General features: G+C 65.7%; 1 protein-coding gene across 1 annotated transcript; it reads left to right on the top strand.

Moving 5' to 3' along the window:
* Window positions 1-1392: 1392 nt before the first annotated feature.
* On the top strand, window positions 1393-16575 carry SLC6A18 (solute carrier family 6 member 18; the record flags this gene model as incomplete). The annotated part of the gene is made up of 12 exons (XM_080804379.1): window positions 1393-1582; window positions 5874-6014; window positions 6699-6836; window positions 7422-7603; window positions 9178-9288; window positions 10120-10232; window positions 11177-11305; window positions 12540-12696; window positions 13187-13391; window positions 13739-13898; window positions 15237-15399; window positions 16387-16575. 12 exons carry the CDS (start codon window positions 1393-1395, stop codon window positions 16573-16575), a joined length of 1878 nt encoding a protein of 625 aa, XP_080660505.1.
* Window positions 16576-20343: the final 3768 nt, after the last annotated feature.

Raw genomic sequence — 20343 nt, 5'->3', positions numbered from 1 at the left:
GGGGGTCGTTTTCTCTGGAGAAGTCATGACAAAACTGCTGCGTCCACGGGGCCCTGGGCGTAGCATGTGGCCCCATGGAGGCAGGAGGAGGGTGGGCTGTGGGCTCAGGGCTGTGGTGCCCCAGTGAGGTCAGGTCTGCTGGGTTGGGGACTGGACTCCTGCCCTCCCCGTGCTTCCCTTCCCTTTCTCCCACTCCCACCCAAGAGTCAGTGGAAGTGTGTCCACCGGGGCCCACACCTCTGTGACCCACATATCCGGGCCCATGTGAGACCAGCGTCCCGGGAGGTGGGAATTTCACATCGGGGCCCCAGGCTGTCCTGCAGGCCTCCACTGGGGGTCCACGGGTCCAGGAGACCCCGCAGGAGGCCCAGGCTGAGTCTACCGCATCGGCCCATCACAGGCCATCCCACCGCAGGAAGACCCCATGCGGAGGGGACGATCTGGATGTCCCCCCGCCTGGCTGAGCCCCTGTGGCCACGGGTACCTTGCTGTCCCACTGCTGCCTGAGGGCACCCATGGCCATTGGGGGCAAGAAAAGAAGCCCCTCCCGCCCCTGCCCTTGCCCCCGCCCCACCAGGGGAGCCCCACCCCTCCCCCAACCTGTGTCCCTGCACATGGTGGGTGCTGGTGGGGGCCTGGGACTCGTGCAGTCACCGCAGGTGCCACGGGACGCAGGGGTGAGGGGTGGATCTCCCCAGCCTGAGGGGTTACACTCAGTCTCTGAGGAACAAACTTGGCTAAGACGTGAACACCGCAGACCACAGTGCCCGGCCCCTCCCTGGGCACTAGCTGCCCTCCCCTGCACGATGGCCCCACTGTGCGCCTCCACGGCTGGGTCACTGGAGAATGTGGCCACACACGGGGGCTCTGCTCAAGGAACATTCTAGAAAGGACATAACAGTAGTGACAGGGAACAACTGGGAAGCTTGGGTGGCGCGGGGGTGGCCATGAAGGGGCAGGGGAGCCGTGACAGACATGTGCCGAGCTGACCTGTCCCGTCAGCACCCTGCCGTGCATGGACGACATTTGGGAGACGTCAATGCTGGGGAAACGGGGCAAGGATGCACGGCTCTGCGTCACCCCTCACGGTGACAAGTGAGGCTACAGTCGTCCCGGAATCAGAGGGTTGGTTAGGAAGTCAGTGGTTTTTATAAAACAACTGAACGAGCCAGTCTTGGGAGTCCTGGCACGTCCCCGATGGGGAACAGGAGGCCCTCACCGGATGCGGGCTGGCCGTCGGCCTCGGGCACCAAAGGAGGCGCAGGCAGAGGGCGTGGGGTCAGGAAGGGACCGCTGGGTGAGAGCAGGAGCCCAGCCCAGGTTACCAATTAACTGGCTCCACTGGTTTTCCTTTAAATCGTGAGACCACACACGGAGGTCCAGGAGGGTGCCATGGAGCCAGGGCAGGAGCGAGCGGCGGGCACGGCGTGGGCCGGGGGAGCAGAGCCGCGTGGGGATGGCCGCGGGGACGAGAGGCCAGCGTGGGACAACAAGGGCCAGTACCTGCTGAGCTGCATCGGCTTCGCCGTGGGCCTCGGCAACATCTGGAGGTTCCCGTACCTGTGCCAGACCCACGGCGGAGGTGAGCCGCCCCCACAAGCCCCGTGCCGGGAGCCCATGCGGTGGAGGCCTGGCCCCCGGCCGCCCCTTCCGGGGCTCGGGGAGCCCCCCAACACCGCTCTTCACACGGCTCCCTGCAGCTGCGTGGGGTGCGCACGGGCCAGGCGGCCCTCCCCTCATTGGTGCCCAGGCCACGGCACCCCCTCCCTGCACAAGAGTCCATGGCTGTCGCCCACAGCCCCGGGGAGTGGACCCTGAACGTCCCCCAGGCCCGGCCGGTCCTTTTCCGGGGTGCGACCTTGGGGCCCGTGGGGTCTCAGTATCAGGTCGGCTTGCTGCCAAGCTCCCCTCTACACGCGTGAGGCCTGAGGCCTCTAGAAGCCCTCTAGGGCCGTCTTCCCGCATCCACCGGGCCCCCCGCCGGAAACGGGGGTGCTGTTCCCTTCGGGGGCAATTCCCCCGGCCCCCACCAGGAACAGGTCAGAAACGAAGGTCTGTGTGTGGCTGGTGGGGAGTCGTCCTGGCCCCTTGCCCCCCCGGCCGTGCTGGGCGCACAGGGGTCAGGCCGCGCCGGGGGAGCGTGGGCTGGGGGTCTGCGGGAGCCGCGGGAACAGAGCAGGCGGGGGCAGGGCCGGCGGGGGCAGGGCCGGCGGGGGAGTCCCTGGTTTTTGAGGAAGCTGCATCCCGGGCGTCTATTCACTTTTCCTGCTTATGAGAAGTTAGAGGAGACACCCCTGCGGGAGCCGCTGTCCCGGAGGTGTCAGAGCTTCCACGGGGGGCTGGGGCCGGCGGGCACGTGGGCCTTAGGTGGTGCCCCGGGCCTCCGGGCTGCCCTGGGCATCGGGAGAGGCACATGCAGGCGCCCAGCAGTAACCTGCACACGGCAGTCACTCCCGGTCAGTAAATGCGGCTCTGACCGGAACCGGTTGGCCATCCCTCTGCGCTGCGTCGTGCGGGAACCGTCCTGGGAACGTAGCTTCCGGAACCCGTGTGCTGGCGTGGCCTGGCCTGAGGGCTGGGACCGGGGCACTGGGCACCAGGACCAGCCCGTCACCACCTGCGCTCGTGGGCCGGGGGAGGGGGGCCCTGCTGTTTAAATACTTCTTTTAGACCCTATTTCCGGGTGTGAAGCCCTTCGTGAAATGTCATAAAATAGTCAAATTTCAAAGCTCCCCCTTTTCCTAAACAAGCACCCTCCCGCACAAACGACCTTTTTGCCTCACGTGAGCCACTGCTGATAACCTCGACGAAGAGATGAGCAGAACCCTGTGTGCTTTTATTCTTCACAAACTCATGGCCCGAGGGTGAATATTTCCTCTCTTCTCGGTGATTACTCGGATCTGTAGGCTTCTCTTTAGCGATAAGACTTAAAAGGCAACATTGTAGCAGAACTGGGGGAAACACTCAGCACACCTGCAGGGCGTCCCGTCCCGTCTACGCGGCTCCTGGGTGTGCATTGGCGCCCGCCGTGCAGGTGCGGACCCCCCCAGCGGCCGGCGCAGGGCACCTGCCAGGGCTCAAGGTCCCAGCCCAGGAGTCGTTCATGACCCCGTCCATGGCAACACGCGTGGGGCACCCAGTGAGTGGCCCACGATCTCCGCACGGCTGTGTTGCAACCTCGGCACCCACGGGCTCCACGGAGACGGAGGAGTCGCCACGTGACGAGCCCAGTGTGACGGTCAGTGCCGCTGCCCAGCGGGATGCCCACCCTGGTTCTGCACTGGCCGTCACCATCCCCTGCAGGCTTCACAGCCAGGCTGTCAGTGCCACGGAAGACTCCCGGGTTTCACGGGCCTGGCGTAGCATTTCCAGATTGTCTGGGGCCCAATGTCCATCTTGGCATCACCGAGTCGTCCCAGCCACAGAGACAATCACGCGCCCGTCCTGGTCTCCGTCCTTTGTTTTCTCTCTTGGGGGTCTCGCTCCGCGGATTCTCAGCCGTGACAGGCACCATCCCGATCAGACAGAACTTCTCCGTGACATCTTCTCAGAGGACGGGGCCGGGTGTCTCCCATCCAGCTCTGCTCGGGCTGGCCGTGCACGGGGCTCTCCCAGACCCATTGCCGTCCCGTCCACCTGCCCGCCCGGGAGAAACTCCTTTTCTCTCTTCGTCTGACACCGCCGCGTGAGGGTTTTGCCCACACCGCCCGATTCTCCCAATCCTAGCCGCATTTAACCCGTTTCTGCCGGTCTACCTGCAGTGAGCGCGGGCTGGCCGGGGAAGGGCTTGGCCGCGGTGCTGTCGCACGGCAGAGCACAGTGTCAAGACCTGGGTCCCAGGCCCCCCACGGCATCTGCCCAACCTGCGGCAAGTTGGGAGTGCCGACAACCCCGCCTCGGGTCAGAATCTTGTAGGAGGGCTCACAGAACCCACGAAGCAGTCCACTCGCTGCTGGGTTTTTATAGAGAGCACGGCCCGGAGCAGCCACGCGGCAGGGACGCACAGAGTGAGGGCGTTGGAGCTCCCCGCCCCCTCCAGCACCTCCCAGGCTCACCCGCCTGGAGCCGTCCGAACCCCGCGGCTTGCAGTTTTCACGGAGGTCCCATTCTGCAGGCGCCGGTGATGGAGTCACCAGCCTGGGTGATGAGCCGTCTCCGGGCCCTCCACCCGGCCTGGAAGCCGAAGTGGGGCTCCACGTCCCGCCTCTCCGATCCCGTGGCTGAGTTGTCCGGGGACCGGCCGCCTCCTCCAGAAGGCTTGGTTTTTATCCAGGTCGCGGTTCGCGTGGGTCTCAGACGGGGCCACAGTGCACCGAGCAAGCAGCGGTTCTCCATTTGTAACCACAGAGCCGCTCCCTTCTTTCTCCCCGAGGCGCGGCTGGTTCGGCTGCACGGGGTTGCTGCGAAGAGGAACACCCCTCCCTTCCCTGGCTCGGCTCCTCCTGGCGGCCCGGCTGGGCCCGCTGGCTGCGACCCTCCCCGAAGAGCAGGGGTCCACGGGTCCTGGGCGGCCTGAGCCTGCGGGGCCCTTCCAGGCAGCGAGTCACACGCCTGGGACCCAGAGCCCCTGTCTGACGCCCAGACACCCACTCCTGTGCTCCGGGCAGCTGGTCCCCGGCCCCTACCATGTTGCAGGGGTTTGCGTGAGGCCCAAGGTGGGGCTGGGAGGTGCACACACCTGCGCGGGACCCCACAGAGCGAGGTGCAGTTGGGGTGGTGTGGGAAGAGGGCAGCCTGGGGAAGGGTCCCCCATCTGGACCCTATCTCCCTGGCCCGTGGCTGGCCTCTCTCCCTGCCAGGAGCTCCGTGAAGTGGTCCAGGCTGTATTCACAGTCTAGCTCCAAGCCCCTGCCCACAGGTGCCCCGCTTGTCCCTCGAGGCAGCCCTCGAGGCCATCTCCCAGAATTCCACATTGTTCTCTCATGCTTCTTCACGGTCTGGCCACGACGTGGATGACACCAGCAAGCACCGTTTTGTCCCAAACGCCAGCATCCTGTGTAGAAGCTGATGTGGGCTGAGAGGCTACCTGTCCTCTCCGGGGCCCTGGCTCAGGGTGAACACCTCTGAACGAGACACAAAATCCCAGGGAGAGCCTGGCCTCATGGAGGCTGGGCTGGCACCGGGCTGGTGCAGGGAGACTCAGGGAGCACAGTTGCTGGCGTGGTCCGCCCTGTGTGTGTGTGTGTGGGGGGGCGGGGCAGTGGACCCATGCGCTGCAGTTAACTGGGGGAAAATGCAGCTCCCGACTGCACGGGGACTCCCTTCCCCCAGCAGTATGGGAACACGCACCGTCCTGGGGGGCGCGGGAGCCGGCACCCCACACACACTCCCAGGCAATCTGGTGTGCCCCTCGGGGCTGTGGGCTCCTGGGGAGGCCGGGCCCCTCCCTCCCACACCTGTGGCCTTTCTCCTGCTCCGGCCACTGCTGGCTCCTGGGGGAGAAAATTGTGGCTCTCCCATGGATCCCACAGAGGTGGTCCGTGTATGCTCCCTTGGGGACCACAGAGCCTCCCTCCACCATGGCTACAGGTGCCCACCTCCCAGCACCTGGATGCTGGTGCAGGGCTGAAGCTCGTGCCCAGGCATGGAGAGACGGGTCCCAGCCTCCGTTCAGGCACAAAGCTCCAGAGACCGTTTCAAACGTCCTCCTTCTCCGACATTCTGCCAGGAGCACAGACCAGCCCCATGTCACAGCAGGGTCCATAATCGGGGTGCGGGGTGTCCCTTTAAGAACAACACTGCCCCCAGAGGCTCACAGGTGGGATGCTGCCGAGGGATTGGGAACAGCCACAGACCAGGTGCCTGATGCGTAGGCCCGTCTCCCCCAGCCCAAGGCCGTCGTCCACCCTCCCCTGACCACGGTGTCTTTGCAGGGGCCTTCCTCATCCCCTACCTCATTGCGCTGGTCCTTGAGGGGATCCCCATCTTCTACATCGAGCTGGCCATCGGCCAGCGCCTGCGGAGAGGGAGCATCGGGGTGTGGACGGCCATCTCGCCCTACCTGGGCGGAGTGGGTAGGCTGCCTGCCTCGGACCCCTGCCCAGAGCTGCTGGGAGGACGGGGCTGGGGGCCCCGTGGGTGCTCTGCATCGGCTTGTCACTCCAGTGCACAATCAGTGGCTTTGACCCTGCCGGAGAGGGGCCCGGACCTAACAGGGTAGAGAGGTGCGTGTGGCCGCATTCCTGTGGGAGCTCAGTCTGCTCATGCTCTCAGCACACCTTTCCAGGAGGCCCGCTTTGGTTCCCCCAAAGCCCCAGGAGGCAGCTGGGTGCAGGGTGCTTGTGGGGTGAGCTCAGGGCGCAGGAGGGGAGGCAGCAGGTCCAGCCCCACGGAGCAGCAGCGAGTTGTCCCAGATCACCCACGCACGTGTCCCCATGGGTGTTGAGCCCACACGTCCTGGGAGCCTGAGTGTCCGCTGAGGCCTGGACAGAGGGAGGGAGCCTGTGACACGCCCCGCACAGGGGCTGCGGCACTGTGTGCGAGGCCCGCCGGGAAGCCTATGCAGAGGCAGACCCCGGCCCAGCTGTGGATGGAGCCACACGGCCGTGGAAAAGACATGTTGTCCCTGGGTGCACGTAGCCAGCTATGGGTCAGCAGCGGGGCGGGCGGCCTCAGGGGGACAGGGAGCAGGGTGGGGTGCAGTGTCTGGAGCCCGGCGGCCGGGAGGCAGGGGAGGTGCTGAACGCTGCCTCCCGCAGGGCTGGGCTGCCTCACCGTGTCCTTCCTGGTCAGCCTGTACTACAACACGGTCCTCACGTGGGTGCTGTGGTACCTGCTCAACTCCTTCCAGGCCCCGCTGCCCTGGAGCTCCTGCCCGCTGGACATCAACCGCACAGGTGGCACGGGGTGGGGGGCGGCACCCTGCCTCATGTGGGCCCTGCTCGGGCTCCCCGGACGGCACACCCAGAACCCTGCTCTCCTACCCTGCCGCACCTGACCGTGGGTGGGCCCGGGGCCCCCAGGGACCCCGTGTACTCACAGCCCGGCCGTGTGCACGCCTGCCCGGCAGAGAGAGGCTGAGTGGGCGGGACCTCGGCTTCTGCTGGATCGGTTCAACCCCCAGCCATGGTTTCAGCAGAGGATGGCCCCACAGCCCAGGAAAAAGTCGCTATTTTGCGCTGCTTCACGAAGCTGTGTTAACCCTCCTTCCCTTCCTGCCTCTGCTGACAATAACTTGGCCTGTCCCGCACGAGGCCAGCCCAGGGGCAAGTCTGGGCCTGGAGGCTCCCTGTACCCACCCTCTGGCCCTAGCTGTGCACCCTGGGCAGTGGGGGGCGCAGGTCCTGCCTGGTGTGCCTGGTGCTCAGGCAGCAGCCCTGGGCTGGGTTACTGCAGGCTGCACTCCTGGGCAGAGACCTGCGGAGCCCACAGCCAGGCCCGAGCCCTGTGGCCAGCCCCTGAAAGGAGCCTCCTGGTTCCAGCGTTCGAGGCTGAATGCCAAGCCAGCAGCACTGTGAGCTACTACTGGTACCGGCAGACGCTGAACGTCACGGCCGACATCAGCGACAACGGCTCCATCCAGTGGAGGCTCCTGGCCTGCTTGGCTGCGTCCTGGGCAGTGGTGTACCTGTGTGTCATCAGAGGCATTGAAACCACAGGGAAGGTGCGGCCCCTCAGGTGGACCCCACTGCCCGCTCCCCCCAGCTCGGTGTTCAAGCACGGGTTTAGAAGCTGCGCTGGGAGGGTGCAGACGTGAGGGCCAGTGCACTCCCTGGAGATGGGCGCCTGTACCCGGCGACACAGTGCAGACACTGATGGGGGATTTTCTCCCCTCTTTTCCTTTTAACCCGTTTGGGTCTCTAGGTTTAAAGTGCGTTTCTCTTGGATGCGCACAGAGGATCCTGAGTTTCTGGCAGTCCCTGCCCTTGTTTGGCTGTTTAGACCGTTTACGTTTAGTGTGACAATCAGTGCAGGTTCCGCCGGCCATCGTGTGATTGTTTCCTGCCGGTCCCCTTGGTTCCCCACTCCTGCTGCTCCCATTTCCCGGGTGTTTCTTGTGACCCCGCTCTGTCCGTCTGTTGGCTCGTCAGTGGTAACGGTTATCCCCTCAGGGATAACCAGGGATAACCACCCCTCAGGGCTGGACGAGGGGCTTGGCCATCGGTCCTTCTGGAGCAATGCTGCCCGTGGGATGAGGCAGGAGACCCTCACTCAGGCTGCACAGCCTTCCTTGGCTTTCCTGCCACGGGCTCACGTTTCACAATGACAGTCTGCGAGCAGCCAGTGTGTCCTGGTGTGCTTGTCTGGAACAGTTTACTGTCTCCTGAAGAGACATCAGTGACAGGGAGAATGTGTCAGCGGCTCCTCACGTGGTTTCCGTGCAGGCCTGGGCCTCCTTCTCGCAAGCCAGCCTTCACCTGCACCTCCCCTCTCCCAGGGCTCAGACAAGTCCCGCACTACACGTGTCCTCCCTTTCAACGAGGGTGGCGTAGCTCCTTGCCTTCCCCAACTGTGGCTCCGACACACGATTGTGGCCCTTCTGCCCACGTGCAGGCGTGTGCGTGTTTTCCGTGTGCCTGCTCATCTCAGCTGGCGTGTTGTGGTTACTGTCCCGTGAGCGTCTTTGTGCTTGAGAGGACCAGAATTACTGCATTAGACCAAAGCAACCATGAGGCCTGACAACCCACCAGAAATCCCAGAGACCCCTGAGATGGAATTCCCTGCAGGGCACCGGGACGACAGTCAGTGCTCAGGGACTGGGGCAGCAGCGAGGAAAGAGTGTCGTCGCGGATTTATTCTGATCAGACCCCATGTGTGCAGACCCCCGACCACACCTGACTGCAGAGGGGGTGCTGGTCCTATGCTGGGGAGATGTGTGTGGCCCCAGGGCCCCTGTGAAGTGGCCGGTTGTGGGCACTAGGGTGGAGAGGAGGGCTGGTGCCTGGGAGAGGTGCAGTGTGGGAAAGAGGGAGGCTCGCCCGCCCGGGACGGTCGGTGCCCGCCCCACAGACACAAGTGCGCACGTGACTCCACTTGTGACCGTCCCCAGGCGTGCCAGACCCGCGGGGCCTGACTGGGGCCCACACACCCCATGACACCCTTGGCCCCCGCTGGGCTGGAATCCCAGATGACGGATGGGGGGCCAGCCACGGAGGCACCTACTGCACAGCTGCCTCTTGCGGGTCTTCTGCGGAGCGGAGACCACTGAAAAGTCTAATAATTTGGTCTTTTTTAAAGGCAATTTATTTCACAGCCCTGTTCCCTTACCTGGTCCTGACGATCTTCCTTATCCGAGGACTCACCCTGCCTGGGGCAGTCAGAGGGTTAATCTACCTGTTCACTCCGAATGTAAGTTGGTTTGAATTGAGTCCAGGCTCCAGGCTCCAGGCAACACACGAGTCAGAGGCAGAGCCCAGCCCGGCTCACTCCAGCCCCTGGCCGTGGGAATGGCCATTAGGCAGAGGCCAGGCCACCCAGGGCCGTGTGCCGGTGAGGGCAAGGACGAGGGTGGTATGGGGTCCCAGGGAGGAGGTCAGGGTCAGAGGAAGGGAGCAGGAGGAGGACTTGGCTTGTGACATGAAGCCTGAGGGATGTTGCCGGTGGGGTTCAGGAGAGAAGCCATCTGGAGGCGCAGATGTCCCCCCCGTGCCCTGCACCCCATGCCTCCGAGGACCTTGCGAGCTGCTCGCACTCTGCCCGGCGAGCCATCCCGGGACCTGGGGCCCGCACCCCTCTTGGACCCCAGCACACGCTCTGTGACCCCAGCGCTCCACGGGAGCTCCCAGGGGCAGCACAGCAGCAGGAAGGGGGCACTGGCTGCGGACGTGGCTCTGCCTGGGTCCGTCCCCAGCAGCAGAGACGCTGGGCGCCGTGTCCCAGCCGCCGCGGGACGCTTCGAGTCCCTCAGAACCCCCAGGTCTGAGAGGAGCAGAATAAACAGAGCAAGTCAGGCCGCTCAGACCCATTTCCCAGCCCGGAGTGCCTGTCGGCCGCACTCCAAGCCCACGCGGACAGGAGCCGTGGCCCGTCCCTGCAGAGCGTGGCCGCGCTCGCCGAGGCAACTGCCCTCTCGGCGGGGGTCCTCGGCTGCCCACACGCCTTCGGGGGCGTCGCCGCGCAGGACACGGGCGGGGGGTTTCCGGGGCCGGTGGGTTTCGTTGGTGGCACGACCCTTCCCAGGTGCGGACTCTCCGGAACCCGCGGGTGTGGCTGGACGCGGCCACACAGATCTTCTTCTCCCTGTCCCTGGCCTTCGGGGGACACATCGCTTTTGCGAGTTACAACCCGCCCAGGTAGGGACCAGGCTCGGGGTGGGCTCCCTCCGACGGCGGGGCCGGGCCTCCCGTCCCGAAGCTCAGGGAGAGCCGCGAGCCCATGGGGCATAACGTCCCCTGTGGCCTGCTGTGAACCTGTGCTAAGAGCAGGCTCACGGGGCTCCTACCACCGGGCCCCCACGGCAGCCGCTAGCGTGTCCCACGGAAAGAGCCCGGCAGTCGGTCCCGGGAACAAGGCCTCACCGGGGCCAGCGCCGGCACAGGCAGCGCGGGTGTCACGCTCGAGGCCAGAGAAGTAGAGACACAGTGTCCCTCGGCTCCCTGGTCACGTAAGATGGGTGCGGGGCCCACACAGGGTCACCTGTGGTGAGGACACCGGGTGCTTGGCCCCGAAGCGCCACCCACCGCCTCCCAAGCCCCCGGGGCCGTCTGAACAAGCGGGGTTCTATGTGGTGGCCAGAGCTTCTCCCCTGCCAACGGGCAGGCGTGGGATGGGGGCGCCGGGGGCTTCCCAGGCCTGCACCAGACAAGGGACCACCTCAGCCCCTCCACGGAGCTCGTGTGGGGATCATGTCAGCAAAGCCCACTCCAGGCTCCATGAGGCCCCACACTATCCTCAGCTCCCGGCGTCCAGGCCTTGGGGACAGGGGTGGAGGCTGAGGCTTTTAGACCACCCACCTTCTTGAGCTGGGGGGGGCGGGCCAGGGCCTGGTCAGGAGGGGGTCGAGGGGAGGGGGTCATTGGGGAGGGGGTCAGAGGGGAGGGGATCAGCTGGAGGGTAGGCAGGGAGGGGTCCGTGGGGAGGGGCCATGGAAGGGGATCTGAGACCATCCTGAGAGCAGCAGGGACGGACCCAGGGCTGGGGGTCGTGGGCTTGTAGGCTCTGTGGTGGGGGGGGGGTCCTAGGTGGGGATGTGGGGATGGCCCTACGCACAGATGTGTCACGCGTGTGCGTCTTCCAGGAACAACTGTGAGAAGGATGCGGTGACCATCGCCCTGGTCAACAGCCTGACTTCTCTGTATGCGTCCATTGCCGTGTTCTCGGTTTTGGGATTCAAGGCGGCCAACGACCACGGGCGTTGCCTGGACAGGTGAGCATGGTGCCCTTGGCTCTGAGGGCGGGTGTCCACGGAGCACGGCCCTCAGACGCCGCCTGCCGCTCTGGGGCCACTCGAGCACCGTCTTCCCTCCGGGGGGGGGGGGAACAGCTCCAGAGGCCCGCGCCCCCCGCAGCCTGGAGCCTGACCCCATATGCAAGCGGGGTCTCCGCCGACGCTGGCTAAGAGGAGGTCGTGCCGATCCCACTCCTGCGTCCTTACGAGAGACAGGCAGGCCCACGCGGACACACATGGAGGGGGCCGTGTGGGGAGGCAGAGGCCGGAGGGACGCAGCCACGAGCCTGGGGACGCTGCGGCACCAGAATCTTTGCTCGGAGGCTTTCAGTGTGGCCCCGCCACGAAAGCACCGGACGCGGAGGCCGCCAGCATCACGGGCACGGCACGGCTGCGGGCGGCAATTCTGGTTCGCAAGCAGCCCTCCGGGGTGGTCGAGCAGGCCCCATGGGGGGCGCAGGCTCAGCCCCCTGCGACAGTGCCGGGCATCCACGGTGCCCAGGGCAGCCCCCTGTCAGCCGCGACACCTGTGCGAACCACAGTCAGGCCTCGCTCAGGCCACGCTCGGGGGCACGAGGGGGTCGCCAGAGCAGATGCACGGCCTGAGCTTGGGCCCTGTGGGCCGTGTGCACCCGCTGGACTGTTCCGGGGAGGCTGCAGCGCCCGCGTGGTGAACGGCGTGGTCCCCACTGGGGCGACGGCAGGGCTGGTTCTTCCAGCTCTTTCCACCGAGCACCGGGCCTGAGTCCGCGCTCACCGGGGCAGCGGGGACTCGGGCCTGCACGGGCTCCCCGGCCCAGGCCGACGGAATGGATGCTTGTGACCGGACAAGGAGAACCTGGAGGGTCCCCGACCCGGGCCCCGGGCAGCTCTTCCCAAGGCCACGGACGGTCCCAGAAGCGCCGCGGGCTCTCATGTTGAGGTCACGGGAGATTTCAGCAAGTGGGCAGAGGAAGAAGTCCGGGGCTCCCCCTGGGCTCGTGTGAGCCGCGAGCCTTGAAGCCGGGGAGCACCCGCTGGGGGCAGCACGCGGGGGGCTCTCCAGAGCTGGTACTCTGACCTGCTGTGCCCTCAGGGGACTGTCCCCTCCGGCCAGGCTCTGTCCCTGCAGCGAGTGCGGCCCGGCCCTCCAGAGGCGCCGGCGTCCTTCCGGATGTTTCCGGGCTGCAGCGCGCCCCGCCTAGCGTGTCCCCGCCTGCCCGTGTCTCTGCAGAAACCTCCTTCGCCTCCTCAACGCGTTCGACCTCCCCGACCAGAGCATCTCCAGGGACGACTACGCCGCCGTCCTCGCGCACCTGAACGCCACCCAGCCCGAGAGCGTGGCCAGGCTCCCCCTGGAGGTCTGCCACCTGGAGGACTTCCTGGATAAGGTACCCGCGGGGCCCGGCTTTGTTCCAGAAAGCTGCAAACCTCGTCCACAGAGCTGGCCCGGGCTGCCGTGGCAGCTGTGAACAGAGGCTCCAGGCCGGCCGTGTGCCTCTGTGGGGCTGAGCTTCCAGAAAGCCCGTGGCCTCAAACACCGTGTGTCTGACGGGGCCCTGCCCAGGGGGCTGGGGGCCGGGCCGACCCAGGACAGCGGGTGTTGCTGGTGCCGAGCCGGGCTGTGGCCAGAGTCAGGCAGCTGCCCCCGAGGAGGGGCAGCCGTGAACCCCTGGATATGGGGGTGATACCCCGAGACCGGCACCCCAGGCCTGCGGCCCCCGCTAGCTGCATGGCGATGGGGGATGGGCTCCTTCCCTCAGAGGAACACCTGGGCTTGCCGTGTAGCCAGAAAAGGGCGGGGCCACCACCTTGCCCTGGCGCTGGGGGCAAGGGGTCCCCTGGGGGGCCACAGCGCGAGGCCCCGTGCGCATGTTGCAGAGCGCCTCGGGCACCGGCCTGGCCTTCGTCGTCTTCACGGAGGCCATCCTCCACATGCCGGGCGCCCCCGGCTGGGCCGTGCTCTTCTTTGGGATGCTGTTCACCTTGGGCCTGTCGTCCATGTTCGGGAACATGGAGGGCATCATCACACCGCTCCTGGACATGGGAGTCATGCGCAGATCTGTCCCCAAGGAGGCCCTGACTGGTGAGTAGACAGCCAGCCCGCCCCGTGGGCCCGTCCCCGTGTCCTGCAGTCTGTCCATTGCCGACTGCTGTCCAGATGCCCTCCCTCCGTGACCGTCCCAGCGGGAGCCCAGGTCTGGCCTCGTCGCCCCTCAGGGCCGGTCCCCATGGCTCTGCACTCACTCAGCATCCCGCGAGGGCCATCGTGGGGGACCCCGGGGTCCGGCTGGGGCAGAGCAGGGCTGAGTCCCAGCACTGCCCCCGGGACAGCAGGCCCCCATGGTGTGTCCTCCTGCCCGCGGGCACGGTGCTGGGGGAGGCAGCGGCAGGGCGGTGGGCTCAGCCGCGGAGGTGCCGCTGTCCCTCCAGGCCTGGTCTGCCTGCTCTGCTTCCTCTCGGCAACCTGCTTTGCGCTGCAGTCGGGCAGCTACTGGCTGGAGGTGTTCGACAACTACGCCGCCCCCCTGAACCTCATCATCTTCGCCTTCTTCGAGGTGGTCGGTGTCGCTCACGTGTACGGGATGCCCCGGTGAGTATGCGTCCTCTGGGGCTGCCCTCCCACTCCCGGCACTCCCCCCACCCCCCGCCCGTGCATGAGGCACCCGCACCCCAGCAGCTGCCTGCCCGGGCCACACAGGACAGGGCAGGACCATCTGAGCCCCCTCCCCAAACAGACTCGGCGGGGGCCCCCCGTGGTCCGAAGCAGCTCTGTCGGGATCCGGCCCCACCTTGCTGCATGGGCCTCCAGCCGTCGGGGTGGGCGGCGGGCTGGCCCGTCTCCGGCCTCGCACGGCAGACTCCTGCGGCCAAGGATGGGGCAGCTCTAGGGCACTGGGGGGCCTCCTGTCCTGACCCTCTGAGGAGGCCCAGCACGTGCCCCGCCCATCCCCACCTGGACTCACAAGTGCACCACACCTGCCCCCTCTGTCCCTCACCTGTTGCACTTGTGCTCACACCTGTCGCACCTACCTGTCACACCTGTCCTCATACCTGTGCTCACACCTGTCACACCTACATGTCACACCTGCCCTCATACCTGTGCTCACACCTGTCACACCTACCTGTCACACCTGCCCTCATACCTGTGCTCACACCTGTCACACCTACCTGTCACACCTGCCCTCATACCTGTGCTCACACCTGTCACACCTACCTGTCACACCTGTCCTACCTGTGCTCACACCTGTCACACCTGCATTCACAGTTGTACTCACACCTGTACTTAAACCTGCCACTCATAGCGGTCACACCTGCCGCTTACACTTGTCAGTCTCACTTCTCACATCTGCTACTCCTGTGCCCCTGCTCAGACGGTCCTGGAAGTCGTGACCCCTTTCCCTGTTCCCTAGGGGTCCTGGGTAGCCCCGAATGCCAGGGCATTCACCGCTGCTCTGTGGGCACCGGGGCCACGGGCTTGTCCCACCTGGAGAGGGAGGAGCAAGAGACCGCTGTCCAGTGGGGACTCGCCCAGCAGTGAGGACAGAAACAGTGAGCCCTGGGCACAACCAGCCATGGGGCGTCAGACGGAGATGCTTAGGAGGAAGCTGACGGGAAGGGCTGTGCGTTCCTGCCGGCTCCTGGGCACAGTGGGCACAGCTGACGCCATGGCCCAGGGTGGCTGCCGTGGCCGATGCGTGTCCTGGTCTCCTCTACCCCCCGACCCTGGCAGAGACTGGGAGACCCCAGGAGCTTCCCTGCCCAGCCCTCTGTCCCAACAGGGACACCTTTCCCAGGTCATCATGTGGAAAGGTGTGGGGGCAACAGAGTGCTGGGGACAGCCCCTGTGGGCCCTAGCTCAGTGACACTGGCTGAAGGCCGTGGCAGAGCACGTCAGTGGGTGAGGCCAAGCCCAGTGTCTCTGTGACAGGTTCAGCGATGACATAGCCTGCATGACTGGGAGGCGGCCTGGTCTCTACTGGCGGGTGACCTGGAAGGTCGTCAGCCCCCTGCTGCTGCTGACCATCTTCGTGGCCTACATCGCTGTCCTGGCCTGGACGCCGCTGAGCTACAGGGCCTGGGACCCCCGATACGTAGGTCCTCCGGGGGGCGCCGGGAGCCACTTTGGGCCTGCCCTGGCCCTTCCCTGGTGCCGTCCAGGGCCCAGGTATCATCCTAAGTGAACCTCGTGGGCCGCCAGATGTCCAGGGTCCCCTGGGGGCATCAGAGCCAACGCTGGCAGGGACTTGGGCAAGGCTCAGTGGCAGGAGGACTGAGCAGCCTCCAGGTCCCCGGAGCAGCCCAGCCAGGGACGCGGCCCCGAGACGCGCTGCTCAGGCGCTGCGGGGCCGCCCGTGCGCACCTGCTCCTGGTCTGAGTCGAGGGAAAGTGTGTGTGTCACTGGGCGGCCACCGAGTGTGCTCCAAAGAAAGGGAGTGCAGGGCAGTCTGCCGCCAGCCCTTCCCTGTCCCCCGGGCTGCACTGTGAGCTGCGGGGAGCCCGCCGACCTGCCACCCACCGCGTCCCTCCAAACCTCACTGAGCCGTCCCTTCTCGGGAGCACAGGAGTCATCTGGTCCAAGCCCTCCTTACACATGTGGCCCCACGTCGCCAGCAGGAGGCGAGGGAGGAACGGCCCCATGGTTTTCAAGAATTTTCATGACAATCGTCCTGTCAGATTCCCACACTCGTGCCTCATGGTGACCTCGAAAGAGGTGCCTCACGCTGGGTGGATGATGTCACCCCTTCCTATGGAAACGGGAGCGGGGCACGGGGTCCAGCGCTGCCCCGAGGCCGTGCAGCCCCCTCAGGGTGGTGGGGGGCACTCCGTAGATGGCCCCAGATCTCAGGCCTGGGTCTCAGGGCCCCCAACCCCATGAGAGGCTCAGCCCCAAACCTGAACCTTTGGGTCCCTGGGTCCTCTCTGCCACCGCCCCCCACCCCCACCCCAGACTGAGTGAGCCTGTTTCACGTCAGTAAGAGGCCGGATGAGGCGGCCAACACCACTCAGTCCCTGCGGCCGAGGGTCAGCCTCGCCTGCCCCTTCCCCAGAGGCTCACCTACGGCCTCGTGTCCCCACAGGCACGGTTCCCGTCGCGGCAGGAGAAGTCCTACCCGGGCTGGGTGCAGGCCACCTGCGTCGTCCTGTGCTTCCTGCCCGCACTGTGGGTCCCGGCTGTGGCACTTGTCCAGCAGCTCGCCAAGCGCAGACAGAAGCAGGACACCTGGCAGGACGGGTGCCCGAAGCTGCAGGACGGAGGGGCCGGCTGAGGGTCAGGCTGGGGGTGGCAGGGGGGACCGGCCTGTGTGTCTCCTGCTGGCAGAGAGCTGGACCCCATTACACACTTGCCCAGACCCTGACCTGTGGCTGCTGCTTCCCAACCCCACTGCGTTCCGCCGACCCTGCTCACGGCACAGCCCAGCTCTGTGACCACAGTCCACGCTGTCCCTCTAGACCCTGGGGTGACACACGGAGCTGTCTGTGGGGCCACACACCGTGCCCAGTGAGTCCACGTAAGGGCTGAAGGGCAGGCGGGCCCCGAGGCCAAGCGGCTGGCAGAGCGGCCCGAGGAGGCTCACGTCACGGCTCTGCAGCTGGGCGCGTGGAGACCGTCCCCGCGGCGGACGGGAAGGGCAGCCCCTTTCTGTGCCAAGACCACTTGGGGCACGGGCGGGTCTGTTGGGACCTGTACGGACCCTCTCGGGCAGCCGGAGCCCGGGTCTGTGTCAAGGCCCAGGCCTCCCGTGTGCGGGGAACCCTCACTGCGCCCATGGCCTGGCTCCTCCTGCCCCAGGACGGGTCCTCCCTGCACGAGCACAGGCAGGTGCTGGACGCTCTCCTGACCTTATTGCTGAGAAATACCACTCTTTGTTCTTTAAAAGTTTTCTCAGAGACTCAAATGTGGGTCAAGAAAGTACAAAAAGGCTGATTCTCATTCAGGTTCCTACTGCCTCCAAAGGAGGGCTGTCCCTGTCCCCACCCACTCTCCTGCAGCCTCAGGGGAGGGGCCTCCTCGCCCAGCTCCACCTGTCTCCTGCACACTCCTCCCTCCCTCCCCCTCCTCCTATCCGTCCGTCCGTGTGTCCGTCCATCGCCTCCCCCTTCCTCTATCCCTCCGTTCACGTATCCGTTTCCTCTCTCCCTTCTCTCCCTTCCCCTCCGTCCGTCCACGCGTCCGCCCATCCCCTCTTCCCTCCCTCCCTCCGTGTGTCCGCCCATTTCCTTCCTCCTTCTTTCTCCAACCATCCATGTGTCCATTCGTCTCCTCCCTCCTCCATTTATCCATCCGTCCCTCTCCTCCCCGCCTTGCCTCTACCCGTGTCCCCTCCCACCCCATCCGCTCTGTCCTCCCTGCCCCCCTCCAACCTGTCTCTCTCGCGCGTCCGTGAAGCAGGGATCAGGTCTCCGGTGCTGGCCCCGACACACAGGCTTGCTCCTGACTTGCCGCAGCCCGTGTGCACCCTTCATGCTGCTGGGATCCAACCCCGGAAAGACCCAGAACCCGCTAAGCCGGAGCAGCACGAACGCTGTCCAGGGTGCTGAACCCCCCCCCCCCCCCCCCGCCATGAGCGGGGTCCAGATGTGCTGGTTGGGGCTGCCCTTGTCCTAGGCCGCCCAGACCCCGGGAAACAGAAGCTCCTGCTCCAACGTCCCTCTCAGAGGAGCTGAGTATTAAGATGAAGCGAGCCCAAGAACACCCCCCCCGAAGTGTGTCCCCAAGCCCCGTGGGTAGGGTGAGTCATGCTACGACCCTCGGCTCGTGGCCCCTTCCTCCATCGAAAATCCGGCAAGGCCGGTGAGTCTTCACTGTGTCTTTCCAACACCGTCTCTTCATGCTGGGGTCTCCCTGAGTGCGGCTGGATAATTCAGGACGATCTCCCCGTCCTGAGGTCAACTGATTGGCTGCCTAACCCCACTGTACCCACAATCCCCCTGTGCCCCATCAGGGAGCACTCCCAGGCTCTGCGATCAGGGCAGGGGCGCCTTTGGGGCATCATTATTCCACCTCCCACAGTGCCTGGGGGATTCTGGGCCCATCCAGGTTTGGCGAGCCCTTCACGGCATCCTCACAGGTGAACAAGTTGTCCAGGCGCACGCACACACCCGGGGGATGGCAGGTGAGGTCCTGGGGGTACCGGCTGCGCCTTCTCTCAAGCCACTCTTCCCGAGCTGCACGCGCTGCCTGCACACCACGAACACATCAGTCAGCGAGCCTGCCAACGCGCTGCGCGGGCCCAGGGAACACCAGAAAACTAGGGCCTTTTCCTTTGCTTTAAAAATCTCATTTTCACTCTTCACCTGGAGGAGGTTTAGCTGTGCACATACTATTTTAAGGAGATGAACCAGAAAGGGTTCTCAGTGAGTTGAGCTCGAACAAGCACCTGTCTTCTCGGGGCTTTAACACGTCAGCAAGAAGGCACTATCCCGAGTAAGATGCTGACAAGACGTCTGTAATCGAGAAACGAGACTCAAGCTGGGGACAGACGGATGGCTGACTTCTAGGGTCTGGTCTGTGACAGCAACGCCAGAAATGGGCCCCTGGGGCCTGGGAGCAGGCGGGGGCCAGTGGCAGGTCAGCTCGGGAGCCTGGCGTGGGGTCCCGGCAGTGTCCCCGCGGGCTCCGTCCGCCCCAGCAGGGCAGGTCAGCCCTCCTGCTTCTGACAGGGGGGCACCACCGCGGCCAGGTTGGCGTGCACGCTGGGCGGGGCCCGGCTCCGCTCGGCTCATCTCCGCTGCATTTTCCGCCCGCTGCATTTACGACCGCTGCGTGGACTTGGGTCCACCATAAACGTGTCCGCGCGGCCCCTGGGACGCCGTGCACGGCAGCGGCAGTAAACGAGGCACCACCCATAAAGCCTGCCACGGCAGGGCCCCAGCTCCGGAATCCCGGGCTACAGCAGCAGCCGCCCATCTGAGGCACACTCGATGGCGTCCCCACACGTCACGTGGCCCATCAGGGACATCCCGGAAGGAAGCCCTCCTGCCATCACGGGGGACAAGGCAGCCAGCTCCCCGGAGGGGCCCTGGCTTCACAGGCTACACCCCCTCTGGGCTGCTCCCTCCCCTCCTGCTCTTTGTGCAATCCTTCCAGCTCTTTCCATCTGTTCCGGGACGTCTGTCCAGCCCCCCGCACGGCCCCCCACAGCCCCCACCCCCCGAATGGTCTGGATGGGTACACGAGTGTCTCCCACACGTGGGCTCGTCCTCCACCAAGACCAAGCCAGGGCAGGGCTCGGCTTGTCCCAAGAAAGCCTGCGGCTCCACGCACAACACATTCTGCCCGGGGCCACCTCATGGGGGGCGATTAGGTGTGGCTCTGGCCCACCCCCCAGGTGGGCCTTCTGACCCTCCATGACCTCTGGTTACGTCCCTGGTGGCCCGGGTCACACCCCCCACAACCGTGTCCCTTGCCCACGTCCAAACTCCCAGCGCTGAGCTTGGGGCCACCACTGCTCGGGACAGCCCGTCCTCCCCGAGGGGGTTCTTGGCGGGGGGTCCCCCCAGCAGCAGCACCAGCGTCACCCAAAACTAAGGCACAAATCCTGGGCCCTTCCCCAGATCTGCTGAAGCAGAAATCTGTTTGGGGCGGGGGAACACCTGTGCAGTTCAAGCCCCCGGGACGGCTCGGGCTGACACCCACCTCACCACCCAGGTCACCCATGAACGCCTGCCTTTCCCAGAAAGTTCTGTCCGCTGCTGCACAGTCAGGCTGACCCCCTCTTGTCACAGCCTGTGCGGCCGCTCACTCTCCCCAACATCCTCCACCTAGGCCCCCGCCAGAGCCGTGATCTGGGACCCTGAGCGGAGCACCACCCCCAAACCTGGCTTTTCCTGCAGGCCCTCGCTGTCCCCCAGCCTGGGGGGCTCCCCGGTGCGTGAGCAGGAGCCCCACTCCCACCGGCTCGAATAGCCCCTCCCGCAGAGCCCGTCCCCACGACACCTGTTCCCCAGCCCGAGCCCTGCTGGTCGATGTGTCCGGATGCGAACACGGCCTCTGGGCTGAGGTGATGAAGGGGACACAGACGCACAGGTCCAGG

Source organism: Martes martes, assembly GCF_963455335.1.
Source record: "Martes martes genome assembly, chromosome: 5".
NCBI lineage: Eukaryota > Metazoa > Chordata > Mammalia > Carnivora > Mustelidae > Martes > Martes martes.
This window is presented reverse-complemented; position numbering and strand designations above follow the sequence as displayed.